General features: G+C 41.5%; 1 protein-coding gene across 7 annotated transcripts in view; it reads right to left on the reverse strand.

Annotated features, from left to right (window-relative positions):
• Positions 1–1,313: 1,313 nt before the first annotated feature.
• LOC124302045 (amyloid beta A4 precursor protein-binding family B member 1-interacting protein) overlaps positions 1,314–18,976 on the reverse strand; it is a 79,985-nt gene continuing 62,322 nt past the window's right edge. For 3 of the 7 annotated variants that reach the window (XM_046757798.1, XM_046757797.1, XM_046757800.1), the window contains 8 exons: positions 18,230–18,329; positions 9,504–9,674; positions 9,260–9,415; positions 8,957–9,190; positions 8,641–8,870; positions 7,916–8,503; positions 7,453–7,827; positions 1,314–6,404 (listed from right to left, as the gene is read on the reverse strand). In XM_046757798.1, the coding sequence (XP_046613754.1) occupies positions 5,049–6,404; positions 7,453–7,827; positions 7,916–8,503; positions 8,641–8,870; positions 8,957–9,190; positions 9,260–9,415; positions 9,504–9,674; positions 18,230–18,329 (3,210 nt within the window). In that variant the 3' untranslated portion in view covers positions 1,314–5,048. Of the gene's footprint in view, positions 6,405–7,452; positions 7,828–7,915; positions 8,504–8,640; positions 8,871–8,956; positions 9,191–9,259; positions 9,416–9,503; positions 9,675–12,172; positions 13,087–18,229; positions 18,330–18,976 lie in introns of those variants that run through there. The other 4 variants (XR_006907621.1, XM_046757803.1, XM_046757802.1 and 1 more) reach the window with 4 other exon arrangements.

An 18,976-nucleotide genomic window follows, 5' to 3' on the forward strand; every position in this document is an offset into this window, starting at 1 on the left:
GCGTGCCGCCGCTTCTATTCAACGCCCGTGAAATTTCAGCCTGACAGAGATTTCGAATCTGTGATGCTTTCGCCGATCTCGGACTATATCTCTCACCCTGTGAATTATGGGTAAATTTTTACTACTTCCCGATTTTTTGAATGACCAATAATTATCCTGGGCTTTAAATAGTGAGAGGAGAAAACATAAAATTGACTGGATAGCAAAAATTCCATGTGACGATTGAGAAATACCACGGGATAGAGAGCGATGACATGTTAACTTGAAAAATATGTTGGTAATACGTTATGAGGGTGCTGTAGTGAAGTATTACCAACCGAGTACAACATCACTCAATGCCGTTGACTACCAAACAAAAATATCCTAACGCATTTTCGTTTCATACGAAAATAACGCCGGAAACTGCAGTTCTGCAACTACGAGACACAATATTGTTTTTCGCAATATCCATGTTTGGCATCGCATGCAGAATTGTGTCAGCTGCGACGTTTTTTTATCAACGATACGAGTTCTGATATTATTAGCCGAAACAAGAGACCATAAAATTTAAGTTGGTCGGTAGAGACTGACCACAGCATCCTCAAAGGCCTCCAAGTTACAGGTTAAATAAGATCTGGCCATAAGCTTGTGCTTAGGATAAATAATGAAATCATTTCTTCTTTATACGCATTTATTGAAAATATAGGCCACGTATAAGACTCGCACGAATTAACAATTTGCCCAATTATAAGAGAACTACAAACTAAATACTACCAATCAATTTTGAGGTTCAAAAATAAAAAACAGTTAATTTTTCAGGATTATTACAGCGGATTTTAAAGAACGCTGAACTCAAATTATGCTAATCCTATATTGATGCAATTGAGCGTGAAAAAACTCTTGCGTATAGTCTGAAGTTGTTGCGACATGCAGTTCAAAAGCAACAGCCAAAAAACGACAACTTTATCCAAATTTTTGAGCTATATCCTCAACTGTTGCTCCAACGATGTTCTTTTCGTGTTCGTGAGTTTCAATAACCGCCGGATATGGTAAAAACGACCGTTCCCTAAATCGTACAAATACACGAAAGATTTATTTATATAAAATATCAATGTAACACTGATGATATTGAAACTGTTGTGCATTTCATTTTTGTTCATTTTACCTACATACATAAGTGACATTGAATCTCGAGAAATAAAACATTAGTCGAAATTCCTCAAACATCTCACTTTTGAAACTCTAATAACTTACTCAGCACAGGATTCAGTAGGTACTCTTCTTAACAGGAATTGAATAGTCTAAAAGTTGTTAGGATTGGAAGTAAAGGCGCATTCCGTTGTTCATTCATTTTAATAAGGTATAAAATCAATTCACATAATATAGTCATCGAATGATAAGAGATCACAAAACAATTTAAATTGTGACAAACGGTATTTTTGAAAATATACCCACGTTTCCCATTCATAAATAGCATACGTTTATATTAATTAATCGTAATATCTTCAATTATAACTTTTTTCATAGTACCATTCGTTACAATATTTACAAAAACCATACGTACAACTTAAAAATTAATGGTTGAAATATACGTGACACATTAAAATATTTCACTATAACTATACCATAATTCAAAATTGAATATAATTTTGCCAATTGCACTATACCTATATATATGCTCGTCGAAGAACAATTGATTTAAATTCTTAATTCACTATTCATTTTCAATATTTCAATAATTTATCTAAACGTTAGGAAACATTTTTTCTAGGCGGTATGAAAACGATTTTATTCCTTAAACACGCATTACGGTAATTGCGAGTTCCACCCTACAAAGCCGATCACCTGAACGTAGTCAAAAAAATTACATATAAAAAAATACTCCATATCCGAAGTAAATCTTAAGACAGCTGCTGACAATCACTCAAGTAAATTCAATCAAAGAAAAACGGGATTAAAATTGGCTTAAAGTTCTGCCTAGAGGAAACTTTTCACCAATTTATTCCAAGATAATTCAGAGTATAATTCAATCCGTGGCTCATTACGATATTCGCTAATTACAAGTTAGGAAATTGCAATATGCACAAATGATCTTCATAGAAAATTGTATTATCAAAGTACCGGGAGTTCAGTGAATTAATGAAAAGATATCCGCAGGGATATAATAATATGACATTACAGCGTAGTCATTAGTAAATAAAGTTAATTTTTACTTTTTCACTATTTATAATATTATTATCATTTTTATGATTTTAGGTGCTCTCGTTTTTTGCATATTCCTAATTATTTTGTGGTCTTCGTGTTACTTGATGGTTGAAGTAATTATTTCTATACGCCATGCCAAAGGCATGCGTCTTCTTGTGCGGCTGCGCAGAGTAACGATTATCAAACCTTTATTATTAGATTACTATGGAGATTATTCCGAAAATTGAGAAATAATAAATTCGTATGATTGCCACCATCCTCGCCAAGCTCTAAGCAATCTAATACGCAATCGTATTCAATCTCAGTTGGATCAAGGCGCGAAAAGTACTTTAGCCGTAAAGTAGGTATTTATTTAGGCTTTTGCAAGCCGTCTCAGTAGTTTTAATAAGAGAACGCGAGAATTAAAAATAACAAGAGTAAATTAAATTTCGTCAACCTTGGAAGAATTTATCTTGCTATACATCATTTCGATACACTCTGAATTACGATCAATATCGTTGTTTACAATTATGTATTCATCCAGAGAAATATTCCAACGATTTTAGTTCATTCCTTTTTTATCGCAATATAGATGCAATAGCTCGGTACGAGATCGTTGAAACTTTATAGTCAGATATTATGATTATGGCCCAACAAAATTCGGGACACATTTAACAGAACATACGTACTTACAATGTTAGAATTACAAATGTATAAACTAATCATAAAAAATCTTCAATGTCAATAAAACACGCATGTATAAATTAATATTCATAGGATGCGCGTATTACACAATATGCATATGAAATATGTGTATAATATAAAGTTAAGGGAGAACGGAGGCATAATCGCCGTGCAGGGCAGGGTTAGTTTTTGGCATTTATTTTAATTGTCCAGTGTTCGTATGCAAAGAATCAGCCAAATTATTAATTCGAAACTGAATAACGAAATCGAATGAAACATTGTTACAAATTATTCCCTTCCTTTGCGATACTGGAAAATTCTATTCAAATGAATAACATCGTCTGCATGGCAATTTTCATTATCCCCCTCTCCCTTACGATACATTACATTGAATAAAAAACATCGGTCTTTCCCTTTTCCGCTTTTAACCACGCGAATCTATTAGGAGAAAGTATAATTTTTCATCTCATTCCATATTTGGTTCGGCGTGAACAGTTAAAGAAAAGCCACCTGGTTTATCCATCATGGGTACCCTAAAAAGTCTGCAATGTATGGACAGGTAGGTATTTACGGTGGGACTTATATCATATTTGTTTATCAGCATTACAGCAGTTTACGTATGAACAAGTGACTCATTTCAGTTTTGATGCACGAGTATGCGTACGTATATGTATAAATGTATATTGTGCGTGCGTGTGTAGATACTTATCAAAAAATGGCATAAACGAGATCTCTGTGGTTATAAGAAAAGGTTCCGTGACCAAATGCTGCACTTATTCCGGTATGTTGTCACGTTTTTAAACATCGAATGCAACAGCAAATCTGCATGATGTTACATACAGTGTGTATACCTGTAGAAACTTAGATCACACGTCAAGAATAATCACCTAATTTTATACAATCTTATGTTCACGTTGTGTGTTAATTGTAGACTATGGGCTATAAGATAGTGGATTGTAAAAGATATTGTACATACTCGCATGTATGTGCTTGCATGTGTAGCGCGTTCATTCCTCTATGAAATAACATATATCCTACTCCATAATAAGCTCACCAGCATAATTTCACTCTTAAACTCGTGACAATGTTAAAACCATAATTTTTCTCCTTTACCCTGGATCTCAGAAGAAGACTACGGCTTAGCAAACCTGTAATACGAAGATTATATTTTCAGTAGATAGATTCATTTTTTTTTTTTTTTTGTCACAACTACGTGAACTTTAACTACATATTAATGAGTAATAATGAAGAGTTTAAAATAGTGAGGCAATAATAAACTGTTTTGGCACCTGCAAAAGATTGGAAAACTTACAGTTTTCATATTTTCAACACGTTTATAAACGGGCAATAGTCTACAGGATACCAGATAATTGAGAAAAATTTTTCTTCCGTGTCTAGAATGTACCCATAATGAACTGTCAGCGACATTATCACGTTGCCTTTCCGTGGAACGCTCAAGAGTCAATCCAAGAACACTTTATTACTGTTTAGACGCTTGCGCAGTATCAATTAACATATTGTTATTATTAACATTACGAATATTATTACATTAACTCACCGTGTGTTACATGTTATATAATATATTATATATATTACACACACACGTACGCGCGCGCACACACACACACACACACACATATATATATATATATATATAAAGCACCTTGATTAAAAAAATCTGTGGTCTATCTCCTATTTCATTCTATTCGCACCTCCTTCTTTTCCTTCTTCGACGTGTTAGAAAGTGTAATAAAAAAAAGTATCTGACGCCGTGTCTGTCTCACCGTTATCTTTCCATCGATCTATCGTCTCGCTTCTTGAAAACAACATTGCCGGAAATTCATTTTACGGAGGGAATTTCGTAGATCGAACACGAAACCATCACAAAATAGTTCATGGTTTCAATAATAAATTCTAGCCAACACCTTCAGAGGATACGTAATCACATCCCGAGGTGTAGTCACATATAAAAGATGATATCTACCCACTACCTCAATAACCAGGGCACCTAACATTTCAACGAACTATATCAGCACGTTCTTAAGGTTCATCCCTATTGTTACCCTTCCCCTACCGCGGCATTCCCACTTGGGGTTATCTATTCAATGCTTCCACCAGGTGCAGAGGCAGCAGGTCCACCCGCATCGGCGTCTCTCCGGTGCGACGTTTTCCTCGAAGCGAGATTTGATCGTAGGCTATTGTCAGTGCATGGCTCTCGTAGTGAGGTGAGTTGTGTCGGCCCTCTTCGGGGGTGGGGGTGGTGGCCTTCGTTTCCCAGCAATGGCGTTGGCGATGTTGTTCGTGCGGTTCTCGTCCGCAAACCTAACGCTCGCTGTAGTTTTCGTCGGACTGCTCGCGTATTCTACGGGGGCGTTGGGGTCCGTAGCATAAACGTTTTCGTAAAGATTGTAAGCACCGTAGTGCTCCTGAACCCAGTTAGAGACGTTGGTTTCCCTGTAGTCGGCGATGGCTGGCGGAGGATCCCGGAAGCCAAGTACCTCGTGAGGAGTCGTCGTCGTGTCGAGTTTGCACTTTTGGGCAACCTGCCACTTCTTACGCATCACCCTCTGCAAATCCTTCAAGAAATCTCTGGGCGGCGCCTGGTCGGAGGCGGCTAATTTTTTCGGTGACGTGAGCTTCGTGCTGTTCGACCTCCTGGGAGGCATGGGTTTCCTCTGCGGCAACGCCGGACTTCCTTGATCCTGTTGCGGTGGTAAATTGAACGTGATCTTTTTCCCGGTACCGGTCTTAGCCTTTGGCGATGTTGGGGGCTCCTGTATGGTTACCCTCCTCTGTGGTTGGGGGCTAGCAGCTGCCTTGAGCTCGGCGAGGTACGGAGGCGCTGCGTAGTGGCTGCTGCCCTGCTTCAACGCGCTACGCCGCACCGTGTCCATGTTAGGGTTGGGCCTTATGGGCTGGCTGCCGTGCTGAAGAGATCCGCCGTATATCGACTCCGTTTTAGAGTTTTGTCTACCCGGCAGAGAGTTGTGCTGAGTGCCATATGCCGGGGGTGGAACAAAGGGTGGTGGGACCGCCGCGAAGCATGGGCTACCGGACATCCCCGAGGTGGCAGGCGACATGGGAGTAATGCTCGACGGGTAGGAGTTGGTGGGCGTTGAGCAGTTGGAACCGTTCGAACTACTCGTCCCATTGCCACCATGGGATGTCAGGCTCTCGGAGTAAATCTGCCCATTATTGATCGCCGTCGCGTAAATCTGGTTTACCACTTCGAGCGAGCGTGTCGGTGTTCCATCCGGTGATAGTGAGTTCGTAGGCGTTGACTGCTTCGGCCTTGCCCGTCTTATGGTCCCAGTTTCACCGACCAGGGGGCTCGGTGGTGGCGGAAGAGACGCGAGGCTCAAGGAAGAGCCGGTCAGGTCCGGGCTATGGCAAGTTGGAAGTTCTCCAGGGGCGGGAGGTGGCGGGAGACTATCCAGAGAGAGGTTTGACCGGAACATCTCCGGGGGTGGAGGAGGCAGGGGTTCACCGTCAGATTCCGCCTCGTCAGTTCCTCTGGACGGTGAGGGTGGCGGTGGCAGAGACGTTATCGAATCCATCTAAAAAAAAAGGGAGCGAAAAAATGAGTGTTCAATAAGTCTGTCGCAACCAGTGGGATTCTACAAATTTTGTCAGGGGGGTGAAGGGAGCTCAATTCTACAAAGAAATTTCGAATAATGTTTTTCCTGAGCAAAAATTTCAATCCGATTGGGATCAGGGCTTCATGAGGTTTTTATCAGAATCAGCCAAGGAACTGCCTGATCAGACTTTGGAAAATGATTTATTGGACATATCAGTTTATGAAATTCTATAAAATATGATTTTTATTGCATAGATGCAAAGAAAATACCATAAATAAGTAGCTGATACCAGTAAGTAAACATCCATGTTATACTTTCATAGCAGGAGCGCCAAGGATTCCCATGACGCCTTCTTATTGGGCACGGTACTTGCAATATATCAGGTTAAGTCAGGGTCAAATCAGGCACGTCGTAATAGAGTTTGCCTGACTAGCACATAATTAGACGCTGATCTCAGGTATGCTGTAGTAGAGTTTGTTATTCCAAGTTTGCATATCTTAGTCAGACATGCCTGAATTTCACCTGATCAGACCTTGATGACACATTGGGCTAGCCTTATAAAATCTGTACTCGGGTTTTTGGATAAAGTCTGTCATGCAATCAAGTATCGATGACTTTCTCAAACTTGTACTACATGGTTACAGGCTTGGGAGATGACTGGGCTTCGATTTTTTTGGCCTTTCTTTTGTTTCTCATCCTTCCGAAAGTACGAAAGTGTACAAAGAGTGTAAAAACTCCAACAATTTTTATTCTTTGGACATTTTATGTAAGCGTCATTGAGTGAAAAAGTAATAAGACAAAAATCATTTCCGAGAACCTCGTTACTTTCACTGGACTGCCCACCAAACATAATCAGCCATTGAGTAACAAACGAGTTGCGAAACAAAATTTCAAATAGGTATGATTTATCATTTGACAAGAAGAATGAAAACAGTAGCGATAACAATCAGAGACCCAATTTATAAATTAAACCCCAAGTTTCGTGGGAGGTCTTGAAAAAAGCGAGGAATTCTTGCTTGACATTTACCATGCATTGTTGTATTGGGCTAGTCGGAGTCTTAGATTCGATGCTTTCCGTCCTAGAGTAGGTAATAGGACTAGCTCTTTCTCTGACCGGAGTCCCCGGAGGTACGGGACTGACGGGAGTCGCATTTCCCGATCTGTGATGTCTTTTCAGAGTCCCAGACCCATCGGAGTCAGTCCCGCTTCTCCGCCTGCTATGCCTTCTTGTTAAAGTGCCTGACCCCGAACTGGTAGGGCTTGGACAGCTATCCGGTTCATCGCGTACCGTTTCTCCGACTTCCTTGAGTTGGCGCGTTATCGAGGTAAGCGGTAGCTTCGGATTCATTGAAGGTTTCCGTTTAATCGTGCCCGTTGGGAATTCCCCGCACTCAAAAGCCACCTGACAGCGATAAAGCGGTGTCATTACAAGGAGTTTGTCTTAATTAGATCATCACGATTATACCCATGATTCAAACGTCTCAACTTACCTCACAACTGCTTGAAGCTCCGTCGGACATACAGCCAGAGGAACTAGAGCTGCTGGCTCTACTGAGCCTACCTTCGCTTACCACGTTTCTTGAATTCTCTGTGAACTGCCTTGCGTTGTCGTTTGTCGTATTGTACTGAGTTTGATTTGGGGGTGTTGCTATCGAACTGACCGAGCAAGACCTGGCGTGGGCCAACAGGTCGAGATCTTCCTGTGCCAATTCGTCTACGAGAGTTCTGTAGTTCTCCATAAGTTGTCTGCCATATTTTGCTATCCGTATGCCGACCATCCACCTCTCCAGAGCCGCACTGTCTTCCGCGCACAAGAACTTTATGTACTTGGTAGATTTTGGCTGCTGAAGCCTCGGGTGTTTCACGGCAAAGCAGAAGTCAGTCGGGGCTTTGTATTTCTTCTTCCAACTAATACCGTAATACACTTGGTTGACGTCAAACGTTGCCAGGCACACAAGGTCCCGAGCGCTTCTCGCCTTCTCCTTCGGCCAATAATAAAGACCAGATGCTCGCAAGATAAAGTGATACCTTTTCCAGCCCTTTTTACTGTCCGATTTCAAATACAGTGGACCTTCGATCTGAGAGAGTAAAGTAATACATACTATATTATAACTATTATATCACAGTTGTCAAACTCTACATTAAAGTGCGTAACATCAGTTCAATTCAGATGTGGAACATCAATATCTTAATTTATAAGAATTAATAGTTCTACCTCAGGCACTCCCGCGTTACTGCTGGAGAAGAACTCCTCCAATAGAATATTTCGCGAGTGATCGTCGTATTCTGCGTTACTTCTGTCTGATGGCCCAAGAAGGAATTTCTCTGCTGAGAGAAACAACTGCGTTTTGTCGGGGCGTTCCACGAAGAGTAACTTATTTTTGGAGTCCCTCGTCCATAGGAGCAGGTTTTCTACCAATAGCTCGTGGTCTTCGTATACCCTTTCTAAAAAATGCAAGAACAACAATCGTTAATACTGATGTTTTAAAACAGTGTTAACAAATTTGTCCTCGTAGCTGAAAGTGACTTACCCATGAAAAGATCAGGGAGATGCTCCACCACTGCCCATTTGGGGTCCATCGGTACGTGATTTTTGTCTGCCAAGAGCCTGCATACATGTGCAACGCTCATTCCCTCATCGACCAAAAGGCTCTTACCACTGCCGTCGAGCGTGAAGGCTTTGATGAAAAGTTTCTGCACGCTTGCCTCTCGGATCTTTTCCAGTGCGAGACGAATTTTTTCAGCCTTTGCCCTGCCTGCGGCGTCTGGAAACAAAGGCATCGATTAGCTACGTGCTATACGCGAAAATCAAAGTGAGAGGACAATCAACTTACCCATAAGGTGATGCGGTTGCTGTTGCGGAACGGTGTGCATATTGTTCTGAGGTGGTTTGTGTCCGGAGCCACTGCTGCTGGCCGAACTCTCGCTGGACAGCATCGATACCGTGTCTGAGAAGGCGCTGTCATTGTCAGGACTGTCCGTGCGCATTCCTGATGTGCAGAGTTGACGAGTATTATTCAAGTACGGGAATATATCCATTTATATACTCAACTCGAAAAACCTCGCGAGAGAACTTACCTCCATCATTTTTACTAATATCCGTGCTGTCTGTAGGGTTGATTCTCGTATTGTTCGGTCTTCCTTGCCTCTGAGAGTCCGGGGCTGGAGTTGCCGCGATATCACCGTCACAGCGTCGCTCCAAAGCACACAACTCACCAAGGATGGCGTCCAGATCAACATCTTGAGAATCTGGAAAAAATATAGCACGGTCATGACGGTGGTGGTCTCAAGATTGTAAAGGAGATTATCCGCAGCAAACATCTCGGCAATTACACATGTACGTTTACTCAACCATTCCTTATTCAACTATATTTGCGCTCGAATATACCCTGCCGATCGTAAGACTATGCAGTTTATTCTCCCCGAGCCGAATGGCGCAACCTATGGCTGGCTAATTTCCTGAGAAAACCAGTTTTGCGCTAATTGCTTGGATATTTCTTTCTCTACTCCACACCTTACCACGCCTGTACCCGCGCTTCTAAGGACGGTACGGTAAATCTTTTCACTCCGAACATCAGAAGATTGTCTACTTTTGCTCACTGAAGAAAAATGTCTACACGACAGGATAATGAACGTTCAAGTAGAAAGAATTTTACGCACTAACAATAAAGGTGTGTATCAGCAAACTAGTGGTCTGTGTTTCTCATATTTACACGAACGAAATAAAATAAAGATAATAAATATCCATTGCAAAGACAATTTCTGTATTTTGTACTATGACCATTGTTAATCTCTACTTGAAATGGTTTGTTGAATACAAAATTAGCGTAAATACTACATGGAAGTTCACTTGGATTATCAATTTCGTGACATATCTCAAACTAGATTAGGTCTTTATGCAAAACAGTATTTCAATTCCTACTTCTCTTTCATTTCACTTAGAGATTATCTAGTACTCAGTTTTTAAAAACTGCAACGCTTTTACTCTATTTGCCCCGTTCACGTTGTATATCTGGAAAATTAGAAAAGAATTAAAAACACTTTTAGAATAGGTAAAGGGTTAAAAGCAAGATGTCCTTCGCTGTCGATGTTATATTCCAATAATTCCAATTATTGCATCTCTATCGGATCATTACTTTGAAGCTCTACACGCAAGTAGGAATATTCGACATGTGAGATCAAACTTTTCGACACCGATTTTATTAATTTTTTCCATTCCGAGCATAAAGCCTTGAAGGCATATAACGCGATATGAGTGAAGCGCCGGATGGAATATGCACAAGGAAACTCAATCAGCCAGGAAATGCGTAATTAGATCCAATCACAACACATAAATACGGTATCTTATCTGAACAGAATATGAACTGGCATTGTTTCACGGTGATAACGTGATTCAATAACATTGAAATAAAGCACAGCTTTTCATATAAACGCACACAGTACATGTATGCATCCGTGCAAAGAAGCAAAGGAGACCGTACAGTATGTAAAAAGGCCTTGAAGCCCAAGGATAACAAAATTATGCTTTTTTCTAACAGACTAGTAAAACTAGTTGAGGGTAATTCGGGTGATTTAAGTATTATTTAAGCAGGCACGAAGGCGTAACATTCCATCGCGTAACTCGTTGCGCCCGAGCGTCACTCGCGTGGGATTTCTGATTCTTCGTTTTACCCTGGAACGTAGGTGTACGTCACTAAATATATATATAGATATCCAGTATATCATATTTTTCAAGCACAAGCTCGATAACAGTTTTGATCAAAACAAGGGATATTCTTCAACCTTCTTGCCCATCATATGGGAACCGCTGCTTTTCGGCTTATTGTAAATGCATCCTTTAAGAGATTCTTGTAATTTGCCTATCTTCAGCGTACGTCATCCACATCGAGTAATAAACCATTCGTTCGATAAATGCGTTTTCTTACGATTCAATGTTCGCTCTGAGTCACCATTATTCACCCATAAGAAATTAGAGGTACGGTAGTCTGTACGCTCGAAATGAATAGGTACTGTTCTTGCTACACGTAACGGAGTCTTTTCAAATAGGTATGTGGCATTTTAAACAAAGAAAGACTTTTTGTCTCTTTCTCTCTCTCTCTTTCTTTCTGTCTTCCTCCCTGTCTTACTAAAAACAAAAAGAACGCAAAGAGTGACGAGCGATGAAAAATGAGGCGATTCGATTGGAGTTTTTTCTGCACGATACTTGCATTCACCACATAAAGCAGCCATTTGCACCATAATGTACCATAGGCAAGTGATGCAGGCGTAACTGTTCAGACATGCATGACAGGGAAGCGAGAGAGGAGAAGGGAGATTAGGGTCAAAATTCTTTTATTATACCATTCGGTCATCTTTACTCTTGACAGCAGGAAAAAAAAGAAATATGCGATGAGCTAATGTATATTAACTAAATACAACTAGTAATTGGAGTAATGTACCTAAAATGAACTTGAATTTAACAGACAAGTCGCCAATCCACAGATAGAGCATCAGGTTGGCATGTTACAGGTAGCAGGTAGAACGAAAATATGTCATGCATACGAGATACGTCTCTGAACATTGAAAACTTTGAATGCGATAGATTATCTGGAGCACGCAATAAGCAATTACGCTATCCGAACTACTTGTGCGAATAACTCGTGCAGGTAGCTAGTATGGTCGCCATTTAGTGGCGCGTATAGGTGAGTGGCTGAGAGGTAGGAAAGAGAAAAAGAGAGGGAAAAGGCTTTGTCTCGAGGGGAAATTACCTTTGATGGTGAAGTATCCGAGTATGCTCTCGTTGCCGCCAGGATAAACGAGCATTTTCAGTGAAATAGTCAAACTCCAAAGCTTGCCCTCAATGGTACGTAGTTTGTTAATTTACCAACCAACGAGTACTAGACCGAAAATTATAAAGAGTGTAATCTACACTGGTTTAAAAAGTGAATGTCAAAGTATCATTGCACCACCTAGCAGCGTGAACTCCAAAAAAAGGTTACCGTGCAACGTTTCTTTCACTTGTCGGAAATTTTTCGACAGTGAAGCGGTTGTCGCGGTTACGGTACACTGAAACACTCCGTTCCACCTCATTTTCGATTACTCATCAAGTATCATCGCACACTCCACATCGATGAAGATTCAAACCACATTCACTTGGACGCAAAATAACAATAGCCTTTACCTTGAAAGTAAGGTGAATAAATGCAGGCGATGATTCTATGCACAGGCAACTCTCAGGGGACAAACATCTGATGCACACAAGTAATCCTAAGAGTTAAAATTCACCTCTTGCAGTTTTGGAATTACGTGAAAATTCCCGTGCCTACACAACGTCACGTAACAATTACAATATTGCCGTCAGCAAAAAAATTAATGTTCACTTTCACCCGGAGCACAACATTAACTTACGAAATGGCTAAAGTAGGTACACAGGTATCACGGAACAACGAAGAGATAAAACTGCAGAGCCGACAAATATTTTGCTAGCTTGGCGCGAGGCTTCGCATGTCAGTGGTAGAAGGAGAGGAGGCGGAGAGGAACTTTGTCACGCGGTGACGGTACAACGTAGAAAAAAAAGGTGCGGATCAGACGCATTTCTCTCCCACGCGAAAATTGGTGATATCAGAAACGCGAATGGTCAAGCGAAGGAACACGATTCGCCTTGTTGTAGCCCGTGCGACACGCGCATGCGACGGCGAGTAACTAGCGGCGCGAGTAGCGGTTCACTTTGCCCCTACTTCGCTCGCCGCGACCGGTCATGTGATCTACGGTGTTCACGTGTGCGGGTGTACCGAGTGCCCTGTCATATACGTACACGATCCAACCATTGTTACCAGTGCCTCTCTAACGCACATCTACTCCTAGCATGAGACTGCTCGGTTCGATGCTTCGTCACGCACCACACGCCAAGCACCGCATCAACCTCTAGCGTTACCCTCTTTTTCTCTTTCTTCTCGCGCTTTCTTCTTCTCCTTCATTCCGTTTTCGTTTTCATTAGCGGTATGTGATTATCAAACAGAAGACTCGCATGCGGGACATGACGGCGAGCCGGACCTGTACTAATTCACCAAGGTGTACTTGTGGCTACTTTTGGCATTCTGTGCCAAAACGGTTAGTGATCAGTCTCGCCGTCTCGGACCTCGGCTGGGCCTCGAGAGAATCCATTAGTATCCGTCGCTGTCGGCGCAGCTATACTTGGGTGACTAAACTGTTGAGAGTTCAATTTTGTATATTACACCAGCCTGATGATCTGCTGGTTGATATAGTCTAAGCACCTGTTCAAGCTTTCGGAAACGATGAGCGATTGGTGTGATTGAATAACTTTTTATCAGGGCCAGATTTAAATCTCAGACCTTTGTTCTCGAATACAATGTATGCCATTGCCGTTGAACGTACAGCGTACTGTAAAATCCTCCGAAATCTTACAGGATGTTGCATATCTGTCCGTTGTTGTTAGAAATAATTTTCAAATAATATAAGCTTACGATCGCACTGGTTATACCGCAGTAACGGTAATTTCACCTTGGACGTGTACGATAATATGCGTTGTACGGAGACTGCAATATAGTGAAACTATAATATTATTCGCGAATACTTTATCGATATCCGCTGACCATCATAATATATTTGCAGAGAATTTATCCCTTCTCACGAGGACGATCACCTCAGCGACAAGCTGTTTGCTCCATGCAAACGTGTGCGTATAATTTATACGTTTGTGCAGCGCGGTCAATTAGGCTACTCAAACTCCTGTCGTAGCTGTACGATGTTGCTGCAGTAATTGAAGTTGTTGCGCTGAATTGCCAGCCAATTTCCTTCGCTGTGGTATTACGTCTGTTGTTAGAAGAAAAACTCGAGGAAAACAGCGCAGCGTGATCAGACCATCGGTGTAATTGGAACAAAATAAAAAATAAAAAATAAAAAACAATAATAATTGAGCTCTCGGCGTATTTGAATGTCAGAAAGCCGAGTCAATGACTCGTCCTACCATTTAGGATACACGGCTGCTGGAAAAAACATGTCAATTTTAACGTGTTTCAAATATCTCGTTAAAAAATATTGAGTCACCTATTTCACCATTTTATTAATATGTTTCAAAAATAGTATATCGTCAAACCAACTTGAGTTGAATCCAGCTTTAAGTCAAAGTAGATCGGATAATTATAATCCCAATTAACGATTGATAATTGGAATGAAATTCTAAGTGGCAACGATATACTTGTTTACTATAATTGCCGAAGCAATTACGCATATACTATAGTCGTCGTTCTTCGGCAACAAAGTATCGAATTTACACGACTCCAAAGGCATCCCTGTCGCGAGTCCTTTGCATAGGTATGCTTTCACATACGTGCCTTGCGGCACACGCATAGACCATCTGTAGTAACAATTCCGTGAGGCGATATACACGCGTGTCCCACGGCCAGTCAGTTCGTTTAATTAACTAACGAGCCCCGCCCTTGGTCACGCGGTGACCCTTACGTTCATACGTGTAATACTGCATTACATGCACGCTATCCGAATCAACCCCGATGTGCCATCGTTCCACGTATCGTGTTACGGTATACCTATACATATATCCGCTGCAGTAACTGTCTGCTGATTTAATTGCGCGTTTTTATGGTCACATCCCTATACTTGCAACTTTGGTAAAATGTCATCGCAAGTGCAGCATCGATACATTCGTAATTCCTGTCGCTATGTTGTTTCAATCCTTATTCAGACATTCGTTTTTCTCACCTCATGTTATGCGTTTACTTAAAATGTATGGCCCGCACTTCAATCGCGGCATTGAGATTCACTCGATGATTTTTCAGTTCAAATCGTCAAGCAACACCGTCCTGCGGAATACTGTAGCGACTCATAACAAGAAGTAATGCCTTCGCACAATAGGGAGGATCTCCTTCCCGAGTGTTTATACTCCGTATAGCCACCAGCCTTTATTTCCGTAAATCCTCGTCTGCAGTGCACATTCTTTTCGCTGGGGAAAAAATTTCTCACTAGAGAGTAAATAAATTCTACAATTTGGAAAGCACTCCCGGTGTCGGCGCTCCGGGACGAGCGTATTGGATGAGGTGAACGCTATCCAATATCCTGTTACAGCATTCAGCAACATTTCTAGCGCAGTTTTAACGAAATTGGCCTAGAAAAATTTTCAGTAAAACTATGTCAGCCAATACAAACATAGATAAAACTTGAACGCGCAGAATTTGTATTAGTATATTCTTTTTCATTCGACATTCTGACACGGATATTTTGGTCACAGATGCGAAAGACTAATTCACCGTGGATCCACAAGCGGTAGACGGGCCGTTACATCTAAGCAATATCAGTGTAATTACAGTTATTATTTGGTTTTGTGTATGGATCGTAGCTACTTGTTCAAGTTAACGAGATATTATGCGACGTAGGTACAAACTAATCTCTACTGTCGGTATCGACTACAAAGTTGCACCGTAATCCTGATTTGAAAGAAAACGCGCGTATCTACGGATAACGGTTATTCGCAAAGGTATTATAATTACAAATAAACGTCGTGCGTATGCATCAGAAGTAAGCGTTCGTAAGTATCCACGCACGCAACCACGGCCGTACTTTCGCTGTCCGTATAATAGTTACCTAATACCGATATAGGCGCCCACGAGGCTGCATGTGTCAGAATACAAAAACTGAGCAAAGTGATAATATGAAAGAGACTCGAGTCAGGACCTGTGACAGTTGCACAGGCGGTTAGTAATAAACCATTAGGGAGAAGAGAATTTAGTAATTACGATGAAGTAGCGCCCGCGGCGACAGAGCCCGTTAAGCGCTCGTGTAACCTTAAGCCACACTTAAACGGCCCGGACGCGGCGGTAATCGCAACTTCTGTCGTTCGCAATCGGTACGGGTAAAGATAGCTGGTTGCTGGTTTAGCAAGTCCCTGCATTGCCTGTAATGAAACCAGGTCACCGTTCTTGAAACTTATACGAATGAAAAATGGGGCTGAAATTGTTAGAACGAAACTTCCTCGGGGAACAGTTAAGCCGGGTGGAATGTTCTCACCGTTCATCCCCCTCTGAAATGAAAAGTATTTTCTCAAGAATAATTAGGTCGTTTCTTTGGGGTGCTGCGGAATGGGAAGAGGCATTCAACAGCTAAAAAATTTTTCTGGGCGGGGGAGAAGGGAACTTTTGCAAGATTGAGTAAACAAAGACGTTATCCAATTTAGTACCAATATCTTGGTCGTGGTTTTCGTTGACCTAAATATATAGCGTGAGTTGCCTAGCCTGGGGGGTTCCATCTTTTGCGGTGGAATTCTTGATGAAAAAACGAACAAAAAAAATGTGATTTTATTCATAAACGTACATACCATTGTGGTTTGGGAATACAAGAATTTACGTTCAAGTTCAATTTTAAACGAAAATGGTAAAAATCCGAAGCGATAATACGTCTATAAGTAACCAATATATACAAACATCTTGCAGCTATTCGGGCAGATCGACAAAAACCTATAGAATAGTAAATCCGAAAATTACACCTACGTAATCTGCTGTGCAACAATGTACTGGTCACAACTAATAGAAATGCCGCAATTTTTTGTACTCAACCAACCGCGAATTTTGCTGTCGAATAAAGAAGTCGGAGAGCGTATTTCTGAACGTGTTCAATACACTGTACTATATGGTTGAATATCAATAAATTTGCACGGTGTGTTAAATCTGGTACACTTTAATAGTCAGCCATACTTGTGAAAGTAATATGGAGTTTTATCCCCCGCATCGACTAGTTGTTGCAAAGATGGTACATACACATACAACGGCGACACGTGGCTGCAGGAATCACTGCAGCTATATCCCTGCAGCTGCCAGCAGAGCCGAAAAATATATTTTTATCCATTGCGGAATGGAAAGTAAAGAATTTCCAACGTCGCGTCCCGTCGCATCCCCCGACCGCCCAACACCGCGACGATCCTTTAAAGTGCACAGCGAAATCGCGACAAGGACTAAAGTTTGGCGCTCGTCCAGTGCTACACACAGCAGAATTACTGCACTGATCGCAAAATGTTTGGGACCCTTTTCAGATATCAAAAGGTTGCAAAGAAGCCCGCGAGTCGCCGGGTATAGACTGGAGGTAAAATATTAGACCTGACTACAAGCCATTTTTAATTCTGAATAATCGACTTAGCAATTTTTGACAACGATCAAAACTGCGCTGTGTCGACATCACTTGAATAAGTATAATCCCGCTCTTGAAAATTTGACGGAGGATCTGATTTGGTTTAGATTCAGGTAAGCACGACTGCCGATATTTAGTCGTCAGTGGTAAACGGTTAAATTTAAATACATGGGGATAATCAAGACGTAATATGAATGATAAAGCAATCATTTCAAAGCTCCCATGGACTTTGTGCACTTTGCCGAGGAAATGATACCCTGACTACCTTTGGACGTGCAAAAAGTCGCAAACTCCTTTCAGCCCGCCTTGCAGTCAATTTCCGTGGACACAGAAGAGGAAAGAAAAATTAGCAAACAAAGCAGAGTATAAGAATTCATAGCGAGAACATCAAGGATTTATAAATTTTTTGCCATGAGATTACAAGAAGACGGGGAAAGTTTGATGGCGTCGATATGTCCACGTCCAGAGTGCGGTGGGGGAGTTTTTCATCTTTCCTGCAAATTTTTTGTTCATCTATGCGTACGTATTATCCATCTTTACCGTGTAACGGAAACCGGTTACTACGACGATAACATTGAAAAATGTCTCCCCTTTCCGGAACGGAAATCGACCCATTAACAACTGCCAGAATTGGACAATTCACAAGCCTTTAGTACTTTTTGTAAGCTCACCTTCCAGATTGGCCATGGAAAATCTGTAGCTATCGATTCTCGGAGTGTTGATGTCCGAGTTGAATGGTCTTAGCGTTGCCGAGCTGACGTTCTCGAGGCCCTGAAACAGAGAGCAGAAAAATTTGAAATAAGGAACAAAAGGCAGAAGATTTCCGAGATATTTCATTCACCGAAGAAAGCTTAAATTTCCAATGCGCTGCAGATGACCCACGGCATTCCATAAAAATGTAGACGTATGTGGTGAGTATGCGTATTAGATGGAAGTATCATTTATGAATCCGACGCATTTGCAGGTCCTTCTAACAAGATGCACCCTGTGTCAGTCACATTTTTTCAAATCATTACTTAACGGAAGAAAATGGTAAGTGCGAAAAATAAATGAAAGGAAGGAACACAGGTTAAAAGAGAAGGTAAAACTATTGCTGATATCCGTTTCTGCGTGCTAAGCTGCTACAGCATTGGTTGCCATGATATCGGCAGACTCCAATACTCTTCTCCGAAGACGAGTTTCCGCGTTTCCGAAGTTACCAGCCATGGATAACACGAGCGTGCGCTCATACCAGACCAGTATACATGAAACACGAGGATCATCATAGATGCGCTCGGACGCCCTCAGACACGACGCGTTCACTCGCACACGGAGGAGGCACCGGAGCGCAAAGCCGAGCAGTTAATCGGGCAGTGTTCAGTGTTGTGTTCACCGTTCACCGTTCACCGTTCAACGTTCAACTTCATTCTCCTCTCCTC

The sequence above is a fragment of the Neodiprion virginianus genome, chromosome 4 (genome assembly GCF_021901495.1).
Source record: "Neodiprion virginianus isolate iyNeoVirg1 chromosome 4, iyNeoVirg1.1, whole genome shotgun sequence".
Taxonomy (NCBI): Eukaryota; Metazoa; Arthropoda; class Insecta; order Hymenoptera; family Diprionidae; genus Neodiprion; species Neodiprion virginianus.